The sequence below is a fragment of the Mirounga angustirostris genome, unplaced genomic scaffold (genome assembly GCF_029215605.1).
Source record: "Mirounga angustirostris isolate CCGP_5_RB_7025 unplaced genomic scaffold, mMirAng1.0.hap1 SCAF_13, whole genome shotgun sequence".
NCBI lineage: Eukaryota > Metazoa > Chordata > Mammalia > Carnivora > Phocidae > Mirounga > Mirounga angustirostris.
Window position 1 is genome coordinate 56,612,282 of NW_026991721.1, and position 14,204 is coordinate 56,626,485.

Here is a 14,204-nt window from a genome sequence, read left to right on the forward strand (position 1 = left end):
GGGATTCCCAATGCCTGCCTCCTCCCATTTCAGACAGTACCTCACTGTCTGATCTTGGGCAAGACCTGTCCCTGGGAGGTTAGAGAGACATGGGACCTCTGACCAGCCTCTTTTTTGAGGGCCTAGATGCTTCTGTGTTCTGGGGGAAAGGCTGGGTGGGGGAGAGGGTGTGGTACAAGGCTGGTGACACCCAAGCCACTGATGGGCAGACCCAGGAGGAGGGGCCAGCTCAGGCCTCCTGTGACTTTGGTGCCCTTGTCCTCATACTGCCACAGTCCTGCCCCTGCTGCCATCAGCCCTGCCTCCAAGTCTCTGCTGCCCCGCCTGCCCCTCCATTCCTAGTCCTCTTTTCCTTTATTGTCTGACGGTATTGCCTCCTGCCCCAGGCTTATCTCCTCCGGTCACACGTCCATCCATCTCTGTCATCCCCGGCGGCTCTCTGGCACACCCTCTCCCTTCCCCGGGAGTCAGGCATGTCTGGGAGTCAGTCCTTCCCTGCCAACCGTCGAAGTATGTGGTCTCCGTGACTCTGACCAGCTCTTGTCTTCTCCCGCCTTCCTGCATCTTCCTCTCTCTGACAGTGTCTCTGCCTTTCACTGTCTCTGGACTCCAGGCTGGAGTAGCCCACGCCCCTCTCTCGCGGGCTACCTTGGAAGCCCCTGGCAACGCCCCCCGCCCCGCCCCGCCCCCCGCCGCGGCCTCGTTGCTAGGCCTCGGGCAGGCAGCACCTGGCTTCCATAGCGACGGCTGCTTAGAAACGAAACGCCACATCTCCCGGTCCCACCACGGAGTCTTTGCGAGTCTTTGCGGGATCCAGCGCCTTTGGATCAATCAAGACAGGAAATGTGACCGGCTCTAGGCTCAGGGAGGCGAGAGAAGAGGGAGCCCCAGTCTCTGGCTTCTGGAGCTTGGGGCGGCTTGGGCAGGAGAAGCTGCCCCAGCGGGGACCTGGGCCAAGGAAGGAGCGAGGAAGGAGGCCCCCTGGGCTCTTCTCAGGAGTCAGCCTGCTACCGAGAGGCATGGGTCTGCCATGGGGCCCAGTTTGGATTACTGTTCTACTATTTCTAGCTATGTGACTTTACACAAATGACCTCATGCCCCAGGACCTCAGTTTTACCAACTGTAAAGTCAGGCTAATAATATCATAAGGATTAAATGAGAGAATCAGCCAGGTGGGCCTGGCACTTAGAGGGTAGTCCCTGATGGCAGTCCCTCCCTTCCCCCTTTAAAGTTGCCTGAGATTTAATTAGCAGAGAGGAGGGCGATGGACAGCGGTGTTAGCAAGAGGACGGAGGTGGAACGTACCTCACCTGGCATGTGCAGGGGTTCGCTGGGGCCCTCTCTCTTACCTGGTACTCACAGAGACTCAAGCCCCAGACTGGCAGGCTCTGAGGGGCATGGAGACACTAATGGAGATCTGGCTTGTCAGGCAGTTAGGATCATGGAATCCTGGACACCTACATTCTCAGGACTCCATGCTCTTGCATGCGTAGAATATAAGAAGCACAGATTCTTGAAATAAAGGAACAATATAATAGAGGCTTGATTTTCTTAGAACACAAAGCTCTGGGAGTTCTTGGAACCTCAAAGCAAGAGACAGGGGCTTCCCTTTATGATGGTCTCTGCGTTGGCAGGGAATTTTCAGAGCACGGGCCCTTGAGTTCCTGTTGCTTAGACTTTCTTGTGCCTCGGTATCTCTCATGGGCTCAGCTCTGAGCAACCCTGGTGTGTGTGAGGGGGTGGGGATTGCTGGGGTCAGTGACGGACTGCAGCCTGAGGCCCCTCTGGAGCAGGGCCAGCCCAGGAATAGCTGGTGGAGGAAAGCGGGGCGGCTTGTGGGCTGCAGCTGTCCAGGCAGGGCTGGGTGGGAGTCTGGGCAGCCACCCTTGGCTGAGGACCAGCCTGCCATCCTCTATCCACCCGGCCTGTGAGTCAGGGCTCGGGAGGAAGCATCTCCACGTGGCACTCCTAGGGCTGGAGTCAGAGTACTCCTCATGGTCCTGCAGACTGGAGGGCAGGAGGCTCCAGTGAGGGGAGGAGATAGGGTGTGGGTAGGGGTGTGGGGGATGAAAAGAGGGGGCTCAGGAAGGGGATGGGGCTCAGAAGGGGGATGGGCCTCAGGAAGGGGGTGGGGCTTAATGAAGGGGTGTGGGTTCAGTGAAGAGGATGGGAGTTCACTAAGGGGGTGGGGTTCAGTGAAGAGGATGGGGTTCAGTGAGGGGTGGGGCTCAGTGAGGGGGATGGGGCTCAGTGGAGGTTGCTGAAGAATTTCTTAGCACTGCACTGTCTCTGCACCACCCCAGGCTCCTGAGGATGGTGGTTGGTGTTAGGGGGGCCTGAGCACCTTAAACCCATTTGCCTTTCCCTGGGGCAGGCTAGGAGCCAAGAGCTCCTTTTCCCACCTCTTCCCGAAGCTGGAAAGATTGGTAGAGCTGCTGAGAAAGCTAGGATCTGCCTCTCTTTTTGCTTATCTTCCTTCCTGGTTTCCATGGGAATCGTAGCTCAGGATGATCAGGGTTTAACAGGATGGTGCTGTGGGAGGAGTCAGCATCAGGCAGAGCCATCCCACATAGGAAGGGGTTGGCTGCTAAGAAAGCGAGCTCCCTGTCCCTGGAAGTGTGCAAGCAGAGGCTAGTCAGAGTGACTTTAGAAAGGGGCTCAGATGAAGGAAGGCAGTTGGGAGGCCTCTTCCCTGGGACATGTAGGCTTTGTGTGATTGGCCCAGATGGCCCAATCTTCCAGACATCCCTATGCCTACTAAGGGGGTCACAATGCCTTGGGCTCTGCCCCCACATCCATTCCCCCATTCCTACTCTCTGTGCCTGGCCCTGAGCTGGACATGCACACATGGAGCTGAGTCAGACCCATCTCTTCCCGGAGGGGCAACAGGTCTGACTGGGGAGGCACACAGGGAAACAGATACAGTTGGGCAAATCCTACATAAGGGAGCAGACCAGGCAGGAAGGAAGATTCTACCACTGATTTATGTAGTCAAAAGATATCTTTTTGAGCAATTCCTTTGGGTTGAGCCTTGTTCTAGGTTCTGGGTCACAGCAATGAACAAAACAGAGAGTCCTGTTGGCTGGAGTGGACAGCACAGTGGGAAGGATGAGCACCTGGTAAAGCGCAGAATGATGGCAAGTGCTGGTTGGTGGATCTGGAACCCATGAGGAGTGTGGCCAGAAGGCAGTGTAGGTGTGGCCTGCAAGGAAGTTTGTTCGATGGTGAGGGTTAAGGGCCTTGAAGGGCTCCAGCTTTGTCCTGCAGGCAACTGGGAGCCACTGAGTGTGGGTGAGGCTGCAGAAAAGATTACTCCAGCAGGTATGGGCCTCAGGAGGGAGGCACAGTGGTCCCTGAAGGATGCCCCGGGGCAGACATGCCCCCCTGTGCCTCTGTGTGTAGGAGTCATGTGAGCGTATTTATAGGTATAGGAGTGTGTGTGTGTGTGTGTGTATGTGTAGGAGTGCGTATGTGTATCTGTGGGAAGATGGTGAGTGTGTGTGTGATTATGGTGTCCTGGGGAGGCCTTGTGTGGTGGTGGAAGGATCTTGGGGTTTGTAGAAGATAAGGAGCAGATACCAAGGCCTAACATGGGCCAAGGCCGAGTCCTGTGGACCTCAGCCCAGATGTGAGCCTGCAGGTCCTAGACGGGTCTGGGCCAGAATCCTATGGGTTCCCGTACCCCTCTAGGGTCATGGACCTGGCCATCTGCTGCAGACAAATGTGTATACAAATAACATGGAAATGGATGAGATTTGTGGCTGACCCACCCCCATCCCCATATGCCCTGGGCTTGAGTTAGCTCAGCCTGTGCTCTTCTCCACTCAGCTGCTGCTGGGGCTCTGCGAGCAGGCCCTGTTCACCCAGAGCCAAAATCCATATTTTCCCAGCACCTGCCTGTGGCCAGATCCCCTCTCTGTGAGGGCTACCCCACATCTGGGGCAAGGGATGCCCAGAGCTGACCCGGGCTGGTGGCCACGGCAGCACCTCTGGTAGGTGTGCCTTTGAGTACACACATACTCCCACATTTGCACACACAGTCACCCGTGAATGCACACCCACAACTGTTCACACGCCTGCGTGTGTGCATACACACACCTGCACACACAGACCCACGTGCGCACACACACATCTACACACATCCCGTAGGTACACACCTGCACAAATTCAGCTATAGCATGCAAGTACCGCGCACCCCCACAAAGAAACTTACAAACCTGTAGTCACACCCTCTCCCGCCTTCACCCTCACCATGTCAATGGCCTGGGTGTAAGGCCTTACACACCTGCACACACTCACAGCTACCTAAGGGTGGCTTATGCCCATGCTCCCTCCAGGACCGAAGCATGGAGGACAGGCTGTAGATGGGCACGGAACTTGCAGAGATGTCAGCTTCCTCCAGGCGCTCTTGGATCGTCCCTTTGCAGGGCCCCTAGGATGGTAGAGTCCCTGGGCTCCAAACCCCAAGTCATGGAAAGACTGAGTCATGCACACTCTCTCCTGAGGAGCCTCCCATATTGGGATCTGGTCCTTGTTCACAGTCCTTGGGTCCGGCATGCACAGGCAGGCCTGCCTGTCCAAGAAAGCTGCTTTGTGACCAGCTAGGCCTACTGGATGCTGCCTCCCTCCACCTGAGCTGCCTCCCTCCACCTGAGCTGCCTGAGCCCTCAACAAGAACCAGGCCAACTTTTACAGTTGCTGAGAAGTCTGAGGCCAGACAGAGCCAGAACATTGCCTGAGGTCACCCAGTATGTCAGGGCAGACGTCATTCAGATTTGAAGCTGGGCTTCCAGGAGTGTGACCATGGTTAGCAGCCACAGGATGGATGCATGTCAGGCACCAGACAGGCTTATGGAAGTAGGCCATGTGGGCATGGGGAATGAGAGCAGATTGGGGGTCTATTGGGGGTCAGCCGGAGGGATGGCGGGCAGGAAAGTCTGCTCTCCTGGCCCGGATGACAAAGTGCTTTGTGGGCACAGTGACCCACAGGGATTTGGGGGGCCTGGTACGCAGGTTGACAGGCTGTTGGCTGAGTCACTTTTTCCTAAAAATACTCAGTAGCTGGGCCACTGGGCAGTTAGAGTGGCCCGTAAGGTGGGGTGATGAAAAGAAGTGTGTAGCGGGGCTGGGCCAGGCATTCCTGGGGCTAGGCTTCCTTGTGGCAGAGATGGGCAGAGGGTTCAGGGACTGGGAGCATAGAACCCTCAGTCACAACATTGTTGGGGACAAAAGGAGAGGTGGGAAAATCTGTTTTTCTCACATGCCTTTCTTTAAGATGTGGAGCATGAATTTAGGGCACATATTGGAGCCAGATGGCCCGGGTTTGAATTTTGGCTCCATTACTAACTGTGTGACTGTGGACAAGTTACTTGGTCTCTCTGTGCCTCAGAGTTCCTTATCTGTAAAATGTGGCTAATAACAGATCTGACCTTATAGCATTGTTGAGAAGCTGAAATGGGAGGCACATAGTAAGTGTTGAATAAATGTTAGAGCCCCTCAGACACAGAGGCCGCCAGCTCCAGATGTACACGCTCAGGCCCTAGGGGCCAGCCCTGTCCCTCGATTCCATGGGACTGAGGTCAGCCGGGAACAAGATGCAGCTCATCCAGGGTTCTCAAACCTGGCAGCAAATTAGAATCACCTGGGAACATTTAAAAATACCTGGGATGGGGGAGTCCCAGGCATGAGGCAGGGTGAGAACCCAACAGAGAATCACAGAATGAAGAACTGGCAGACAGGGATCTGGCGGGGGGGGGGGGGGGGGGAGGGGGGGGAACGGATGGAGGAGTCCTAGCCTTGGAAGAAGAGTCACTTCCTGGCAATGAGGGCTTGGGCACGGTCTGTCACTTTGCCATCTCGAGGAACCTCGAGGAGCCTCGAATTTCAAGGATTATATGGGGGGATGTTTTTGAAAAAGCCTCTGTAACCTGGCAAGCATCAAAAGAAAGAAGCTTGTTTCTTGAATCTAGTGTATTAACATTTCACGGGTGGGGAAAATCAGGCCCAGAGAGGTTCAGTGGCCTGCTCAGAATCACACAGCAAGTCTATGACAGAGTTAGGACTCCAAGCCTCAGAGGAATGCTTGAATCTGAAGGACTGATGCAGACTAAATATGAGTTGAAGGACGCAGAGAGCACGTACCTGGGGCTCCAGCCACTGAGCTGCAGTATAAGATGACCAAGGAAGATTTACGAAATCACTTCTCACGAGCTGAGTGCTATGGAGGTTCTGCCTAGAGCTGAGAGCCCAAGTGACGGTGGCTGTGCTAGGCCAGGCTCAGCTCTTGATTGCACGGGCTGACATGGCTTCCCCTGAAGAACAGCTCTGGCCAGCAGCTCTAACAGCTACCTCCTGGGGACCTGTGTCCCAGCCACACTATAAAAGCCCAGGACTGACAGGTGCTCAGGATTTGCCAAGTGATTTGTGCACTGGGCTCACACTCAGTCCTTTCATATAGCCTTTACATTGGTCACCCCCTTTACAGAGCAGGAAACTGAGGCCAAAAAAGGAAGGGAGGCCCTTTTTTGGGCCAGAACCTTTACACCATCTTAGCCCATGTAGATTTCTAGGGTATTAAAAAGGAGGCCACATTCCCCCAATTTGAAGATAAACTAAAATACATCGACTTGGCCGGGATCACTTGGATCTCACTCCTCCCCATGTTCCCAGACATGACTCCCAGGAAAGACACAAGAAGGGGGACCCAGAGGACTAAGGTAGCATCAGGGGAAGGCCTCCTGGAGGAGGTGGGCCTCTGGCCCCTGAGTGATAAGCAGGCGGACAGGATCTGGAGGGCATCAGGGATAGCGTGGCATGGGTAAGGGTCTAGAGGGGAGGATGAGTCAGTCACCCAGCTGAGTAAAGGAGGAAGTATAAATTTAAGGAGTGGTGACAAGAGGTTCAAAGCTAGGAAGATAAGTCAGGGCTAAATTACAGAGGGCCTGCCATGTCAGACTGAGGATTTGGGCTTTCTTGTGTTTGTGGTAGGGAGTCTTTAAAGGTGCCTAAGCAGAGGAAGAAGCATGTTCAGAGCTGGGCCTCAGAAACAGAGGTGGGAGAAATCCTAGCTCGGAGGGTCTCCCCCTGAGCTGATGGCACAGAAAGGGTTTGGCCCAGCCTGTGTTTCAGGGGCCTGGACTGTGTCCAGGACTGGGCTCAGTGACTCAACGTGGAGGAAATCACTCCCCAGGGAAAAAGGACCCAGATGAATCAGCCCCATGAGGTGGGGAGGCAGGGGGCTCACTGAGTCACCCTGCAAGTGGGGGAGGGGGCTGTTGCAGAGAGAGGGGCTCGCAGTGCAGTGGGAAGGATTCAGGGCAGACCACAGCGAGGGCTGTCAGGGGACCCTGGCTGCCTTCCCACCTTTATCGAGGTTGATTATCCTGGCAGTCTTGTGAAAGAGATGGGAAAACTGAGGCCCAGAAACAGGAGGGAATCTGACCAAGGTCATGCAGCTAGTCGCAGGCAAAGGCCAGGTGTGATCCAAAGCGCACCCTCCAGTCCAAACACGTCCTACCACCCCAGCAGATCTCACGGCAAGTGGAGGCTAGGAACTGGGTGGGTCCAGGCAGGGAGCTGACCCAGGTGACCCCTCCTCCCTCCGCCTGCCCCCCACTTTCCTTGCCAGGCAGACGGCAAATAGGGCCGGGCTGTGCTGCCGCGATAGGACAGCAGGGGGCGCAGAAGCGTCACGGCTGTCGCAGGCGCCAGAGCACAGAGGCCGCTCTGCGGAGAACTGCGCTCCGGACGCGCGGGTCCCACCGGCGAACTGTGGACTGTGTGGCCCTGGGGCCTGCACCCTCTCCGGCTTCCGGGGACGCCAACGCAGGCCTGCCTGCCCCGTGCTGGGGGTCCGGGGCCCCTACCCCTCACTCAGGAGTGGTGCCCCTGTCCGTGTGTGTGCTCGTGTGTCTGTGTGCACGTGTCCCCCTCACAGACTGGCTACTGCCCCAGGCCTGTCCGTCGCTGGGCGACCTCTAAAATTCTCCCCGACTTCCCCGTTTCTCCTGAGGAGGAGCGCCCGGGGCTCCTTGCATCGGGTCGGCGGCCCCTTTCCCCGCCCCTTATCCTCCGCCTCCCCCCCACCCCCACTCCCGTCACTGCGCTGGTCTCTGGCTTGGGGTTCTGGCCGGGGCCCCAGGACTTTCTAAGTGGGGGGAGAGGACGCGATCAGACAAGAGAGGGACTCCGAGAGGCGAGGTAGCGACAGGAGGGGCGAGGGGCCAGAGGAGCGAGCGGAAGCTGAGAGCTGGCTACCTGGTGGGGGATCCCCATAGCGGACAAGCTGCGAGAGTCTGGCGAGCGGAGAGAGAAGGGAGGTGAGAGCCAGGCGAGGGGACCCTGGGGGTCCGCAGGTCGGACAAGCGGAGAGGTGCAGCTCGCGGTGGCGGGAGGGTAGGCGGGGCCGCGCGGTCGGGGGGCGGGGAGTGGGCGGGGCGGGGCGGGGCCGGGGCGGACCCTCGCGCGGACCCGGCGGAGCTGTCGCGGACGCGCTGACCGAGCGCAGCGGCCGGGCCGGCGGGCGGGCGGGCGGGCGGCTGTGAGCATGGTCCTGGTGCTGCACCACATCCTCATCGCTGTTGTTCAATTCCTCAGGCGGGGCCAGCAGGTCTTCCTCAAGCCGGACGAGCCGCCGCCGCCGCCGCCGCAGCCATGCGCCGACAGCCTGCAGGTAGGGGGGCCCCCAGCGCTGGGCACGAGGAGGACCGGGTGTCGGGCGAGCGCCCGGCCGGGTCTTCCAAGGAGCGTGAGGGCACGGCTCCGTGGTTCACTCTGCCCCTGAACCCTCCTCAAGGTGGGGCCCCCTTCTCTAGCTCGGAATTCCACTCCTGTGCTGGGACTGCAGCCCATACCCGGAGCCCTTGAATCCCCAGCTCGCAGTCCAAACCTCACCCCAGACTCTGAACCCTTTTCGGATCTGGGACTCCACTCCAAGCTCTGAACTCCCAATCCACAGTAGGACCCCAGTCCCCACGAAGAGCTCTGTTCAAACCTGGAACCCCTTGCTTCCCAGATGAGTGGATGACCCCTGCCCAAACCCCTGAACACCGACTATATATATATATATCGGACTCCAGGTACACCCAGAACACCTGAACCCCCAGCTCTCAGCCAGGACCCCATGTCACAGCTGGAGCCTCACCCCAAGCCCCTGAGCCTCTACTCCACAGCCTCATCTGTGCCCCCACCCAGATTCCCACTCAAACATCTGGTCTTCGGTCCTCACCTGGGACTGTACCCCAGGGTCCAAATGCCTCTATCACAGCTTGTGTTTTTCTCTGCAGGACCCCTTCCCACCTGGTTCCTGCTTTCCTACCCACTCGTGTAGGCGGTCATCTAGTCTTTTAGGGGTCTCACCCTCTCCTCTTATTTCTCTCTAGTGTGTTGGTCCCACTTTATTCTCTGGTTTCTCCTCTGCCTTTTCTGAATCTTTCTGAGCATCCTCTCTCTCTGCCCCTCCGTTTCTCTCTTTTGGTCCCTTTTGCCCATGTACATCTCTCTCAGTCTGTCCATCACCCCTCCCCACCCCCGTTTTTCTAGGTCTCTATCTTTGTTCTAGGGTCTCACCCTGTGATCATCTCTTCCCCTTATTATCTGCTTCTGCTTTGGGGTGAGGAAGCGGTAGGCTCAGAGTGTGGGGCCAGTGTACCCAGGACCTCTGCCTGCCCTATGTCGTCAGGCATGGCACGGTGTGGGCGCTGGTGGAAGGGACTAACCATGGAAGGCACAGCCCTTGGGCGGTGCCCAGGGATCTAAGGTGGGTGGGGGTTGTGCCGTGGAGCACTGGGGTTCATAACTTATAAATCCCCCATCCGCACTGTGCTGGTCTTGACTGGGGGCAGCTGGGGGCTTGGGATGGGGGAATGGGGGAGTAGACTGCAATCTGGTGCCCGTGACCTGTGGTGGGAGCTTTCTGGGGCTGGGTGAGTCTGGGGTGTGTGTGTTTGTGTAGGATGGGCCACATTGCATGTGTTGGGTGTGCCTTGTGTGTGATCATTTGTGATGTGCCATGTAGTATATTGTATGTGGCATCACCAGCGCGATGATTTGGAGGGATGCATGGGGGCTTAGGGCAAGGGTGAAGATTGCATGCATGGGGTTGCATGTCATGTGCAGCTAGGAAGGCTGCATTGTGAGTGCGGAGTGGAAGCTGTATGTATGAGTGTTGTGTGTACAGGGAACATGAGTGTATGTGCTGTGTCTGTCTCCATGGGGTGGAGTTGTAGGGCCAGCCTGCACGGGGGGGTTTGTGTGCGGTTGCGCATGTTCTCAGCTGTTGCGTGTAGCCAGGAAGAGCCACTGTGGGGGCCTGATGAAGGGTTGCGTTGGACATCTTGGTGGAGGGGTGTGGGGGTGGGGGAGCTGTGTGTGGGCCCGAGTGTGTTTGCAGCCTAGGTGGCTTAGAGTCTCGGTGGTGCATCCTGGGCTTGCTTGGGAAATGTTTTAGGACCTGGGTGTTGGTGTTGGAGTGTCATGTGTCTGTGTCATGGCCGTGGGTGCCACTCCGCATAGGGAAGGGTGCAGCAGCCTGGGCCGAGGGGTCCAAGGCAAGGGGCTGGTTGACTAAGTGTGTGTGTGTGTGTGTGTGCCCACGTGCACATGGGCAGGAGGCGGCAACGTGCCGGTGGGATCGTCTGTGCCACGGGTCTGTGTGTGTCCACGAACATGTGACATTAGGTGTGCACATTATCTATGCAGGGTGTGTCTCTCTGTCTAGGTGGTGTGTGTGTTGAATTTAATTGGATGTGTGTGTATCTGTGGTTGGGGAGGTGAGTGTGGGGTGTGTGATGTGTGCAGTGGGAGGTTGAGTGTGAGTGTGGCGTGAAGTGTGGGTGTGTGAGCTGTGTGACTTTTCAGTGTGACGTGTGGATTATGTGATCTTTTCTCCCTGTGAGCTGTTGGTGTGTGGTGTGTGGTGAGGGGTGAGGGGTGTGTGAAGGGTGTCAGTGAGTTAGCAGTGTGGGGGGGCAGGCACAAGGTGTGTGGGGTGAGGAATGAGGTATATAATGTTTGAGGTGCGTGGAATACAGCAGGTGTCCCATAAATGTTTGTGGAATGATGTGTGTGTGCAGGGAGGACTTGGCTGCCATCCTGTCCTTGCTTCCCTCCCAGTTAGGTCCCCAGAGATGCCCAGTGACGTTCTGTCATGGCCCACCCCAAGCTAAGCTGCCTCTACCCTTTGCCCTTCATCCTCCTCACTTTGACCGAGGCCTTTGTCTTGGGTTTCCGGCTGAGCAGGCATTGGACAGGCAGGCGGCTGGTGATGTCGTGCTCTGGGAACCTTTGTTCTTTTCCTTTTGGTCTGTGTCGTGTTTTGGGCTGGGCTTTGGAGGAGGGCGGGGAGAGGATGCACGTGTTGTAGGCTTACTGTGTTTACTACCACCTCACAATGCTCCACGGTGGGGAGGGGTTCAGGCACAGGCCGTGGGGCCTGGCTGGTATCCCCAGTGGTGTCTCCTTGGGGCAAGAGCGGCTTGGGCCGGGCATGGCACTGGGTGACTTTGCCAACTGTGAGGTCTTCGTCCCATGGCTGGCCCAGTACCCTCTCTGGCTCACATCATCTGTGGGGTGCTGGGCAGCCAGGAGCCGCCCTCTGCATACCAACCTGTCCTCTTCCCTTCCCTGTGTAGCCCTCAGGGAGTGTCCCTGGGCTGGGAGTCAACCAGGAAGGCCTTAATCTATCTCCTCTTGTTGACCTCACATCTGACAGGAGGGAGAGTCCCTGTCCTCACAGAGACCCTTATCTGAAAAAAAGGAAGCCTGGTCACACTTCGGGGACCCTCTAGTCTGATAGGGGAGATGCCAGTCAGTAGGAAGACCCAGGTCAAACCCTCCAGAGAAAGCGATGGGGGAGCCTTAGTGGGCGGCCTGCTGACAGGTATTCAGGAGGAAGAACGGCCAGGACTCCTGACGGTTGGAAGGCACAGACTAGCAGAGTCATCAGGGGAGGGGGCTGGGGGCAGTGCCTCAGTATCACCTTCCAAAAGGTTCTCTGCTGTGAGTGGGCTGAAGCTGGGCCTGGAAGGGGGTGTTGAGTAGGCAGAGAAATGTGGCCTGGGCCTGAGGAAGATTCTAGCTCAACTCAAAGAAAGGGTCTTGGCGGCAGTTGATCCTTCCCAAGCAATACTGTCTGGCTTTGGATGGCCATCCCTGGGCCTCCAGCCTCCTCAGGCTTTCAGATCCCCTCTTCCCACCCCCTTGTCTTCGGCCAGAATGACTGTCATTGTCATCATCATCTTTTAGGCAGCTCTTTCCAGATCCCAGCCTCCTTTCACAGGGGTCTCATTTAACAGATCAACTTGTTTTCTTGTCTATAACATTTATTGTGCACCTGCTATGCACCAGGCGGGACCAGTTTGACACAGTGGTGCCCAAATAGGCCTCCTGGGGCTCCTACCTCCTGTGTCAGAGAAACCCCATCTAGCTAGCCCAGCCACACTGTCAGCCCTCCCGTCTGTTTCCCCAGCCTGATGTGCCCTTGGTTCTGTGAGGCTCCAGGTGGGCACCCCATGGTGTTAGGCTCCAGCTCCCAATTGGAAGGCAAGCTCTTCAGAGGCAGGGCCGGGTCTGCCCATCCCGTGTGTCCTGAGCTGCGCTTGGCAGAGTCCAGATGGCCACATCAGTCATCAGATGTCCATCACCCCCTGTAGGGGTGGCAGCCCATCTGCCATCTAGAGAAACCAAGGCCCAGAGCAGGGAGGGGACTTTGGGCAGCCTCCCCTTTAGACCCTCCTTTTACCAGGGTTACCAGAGACCCAAGAGGTCAGGTGATGTGGCCAGGTTTCACAGTAAGGTGGCAGGACACAGCAATTCTGTAATTCCCAGAAAACAGCTCTACTGGTCACCAGGCTGGGCTCCAGCCCCAGCACCATGCTGCTTCCTGGCTGGCCTCCGGGCTGCCTGTGGTGTGTAAATGATTATTAATGACCCTTCTGGCCAGGAGACAGGAAACGTTTCCCAGCCACAGCTGGGGACACGCTCCCGGCCAGCCTCAGCCCTCCACACCCAGCCTGGCCCTGGGGTCAGCACGCGTGGTATCTCCGTGCCGCCTCAGCCTTCCCCGCTCCTCCTGCCCAGCCGCCCCACAGCAGTTTCCTCTCTGGGTTCACGGACAAGAAGAGACAGAGCTTTCTGTCCCACATCTCTGTCTTAGCACTTTCTCCAATTTGATTCATCTCCACCTTCTTCCCTGCCCCAGACCAGCCAGAAGGAGCCCTTCTCTTGGAGGTCTTTTCTGAATGCACAGCTAGGCCCTCCAGCGGCCCTCCTGGGCCCTGACCACCGACTCTCCCTCCTGCAGACTTGGCTCCCACCCTGCTAGCCCTTCGTCTAGGCTGGGCACTTCCTGTGGCTTGTCCTCAATTGCTGTCTTAAGACTGACACTTGGAGGATCCTCCCAGATGCCTCCTCCAGGAAGTCCCCAGCCCAACCTGGGACTCTCACTTACTCCGAGCATGCCAGCCTGCCTGTCCAGGCCACACACTGTGTACTGCCAGGCCTTCAAAGGTGGACATACCTACTACGTGCCCAACAGAGGTGGGAGGTAGAGATGAGCACAGTGTGGGCTTTAAAGCTCTGCCACACACTGGCCCACGTTGGAGCCATAGTGCATCCGCCCCATGGCAGCTAGGCGGACCTTGGCCTAGGTACCAGGGCTGATGCTGGGCAGGTGATGGGGTAGAGGCGGGGGCACAGACGAAGACCGATGCTGGTGGGCAGTTTGGGGAGGGCAATGCTGGAGAGACTGAGGGGCCGTGGTGGGACAGGGTAGCTACCCCTGATTCAGCCCAGAGTGGGAGGGAGGGCAAGTTGGGCAGCTTCCAGGAGGAAGCATATCTAATCTGAGAGCTAAGGGATGAGCTAGGAGAAAGTTCTGGACGGAGAGAAAGAGTGAATGGCAAATGTGAAGGCTTGCTGGTGACAGACAGAGGGAGGGAAGTGTGGTTCTATAGTTCTGTGGAGCTGGATCCTGGACTACCAGGGTGCGGAGTCCCAGGGTGGGCTCTGTGTGTGTGTGTGTCTCTCTCTGTGTGTGTGTGTGTGTGTGTGTGTGTGTGTGTGTGTGTGTGTGTGTGTGAAGCTGGTGATGAGGCTGGTGAGGTCGCCAGGGCCAAATTGTGCAGGCCTTAGAAGCAAAGAGATTTGGACTTTTTCCAGAAGGAACTGGGCACTAGGATGGGAGTTGAAAGAAGGGCAGGGACTGC

The 14,204-nt window shown here is 57.2% G+C and overlaps 1 protein-coding gene across 2 annotated transcripts in view; it reads left to right on the forward strand.

The window, feature by feature from the left end:
• The first annotated feature begins 8,486 nt into the window (after positions 1-8,486).
• The window catches only part of PDE2A (phosphodiesterase 2A), a 63,980-nt gene continuing 58,262 nt past the window's right edge, over positions 8,487-14,204 (forward strand). Inside the window, exon 1 of one of the 2 annotated variants that reach the window (XM_045894368.3) lies at positions 8,487-8,671. In XM_045894368.3, the coding sequence (XP_045750324.1) occupies positions 8,546-8,671 (126 nt within the window). In that variant the 5' untranslated portion in view covers positions 8,487-8,545. The remainder of the gene's footprint in view (positions 8,672-14,204) is intronic. The other variant, XM_045894369.3, reaches the window with a different exon arrangement.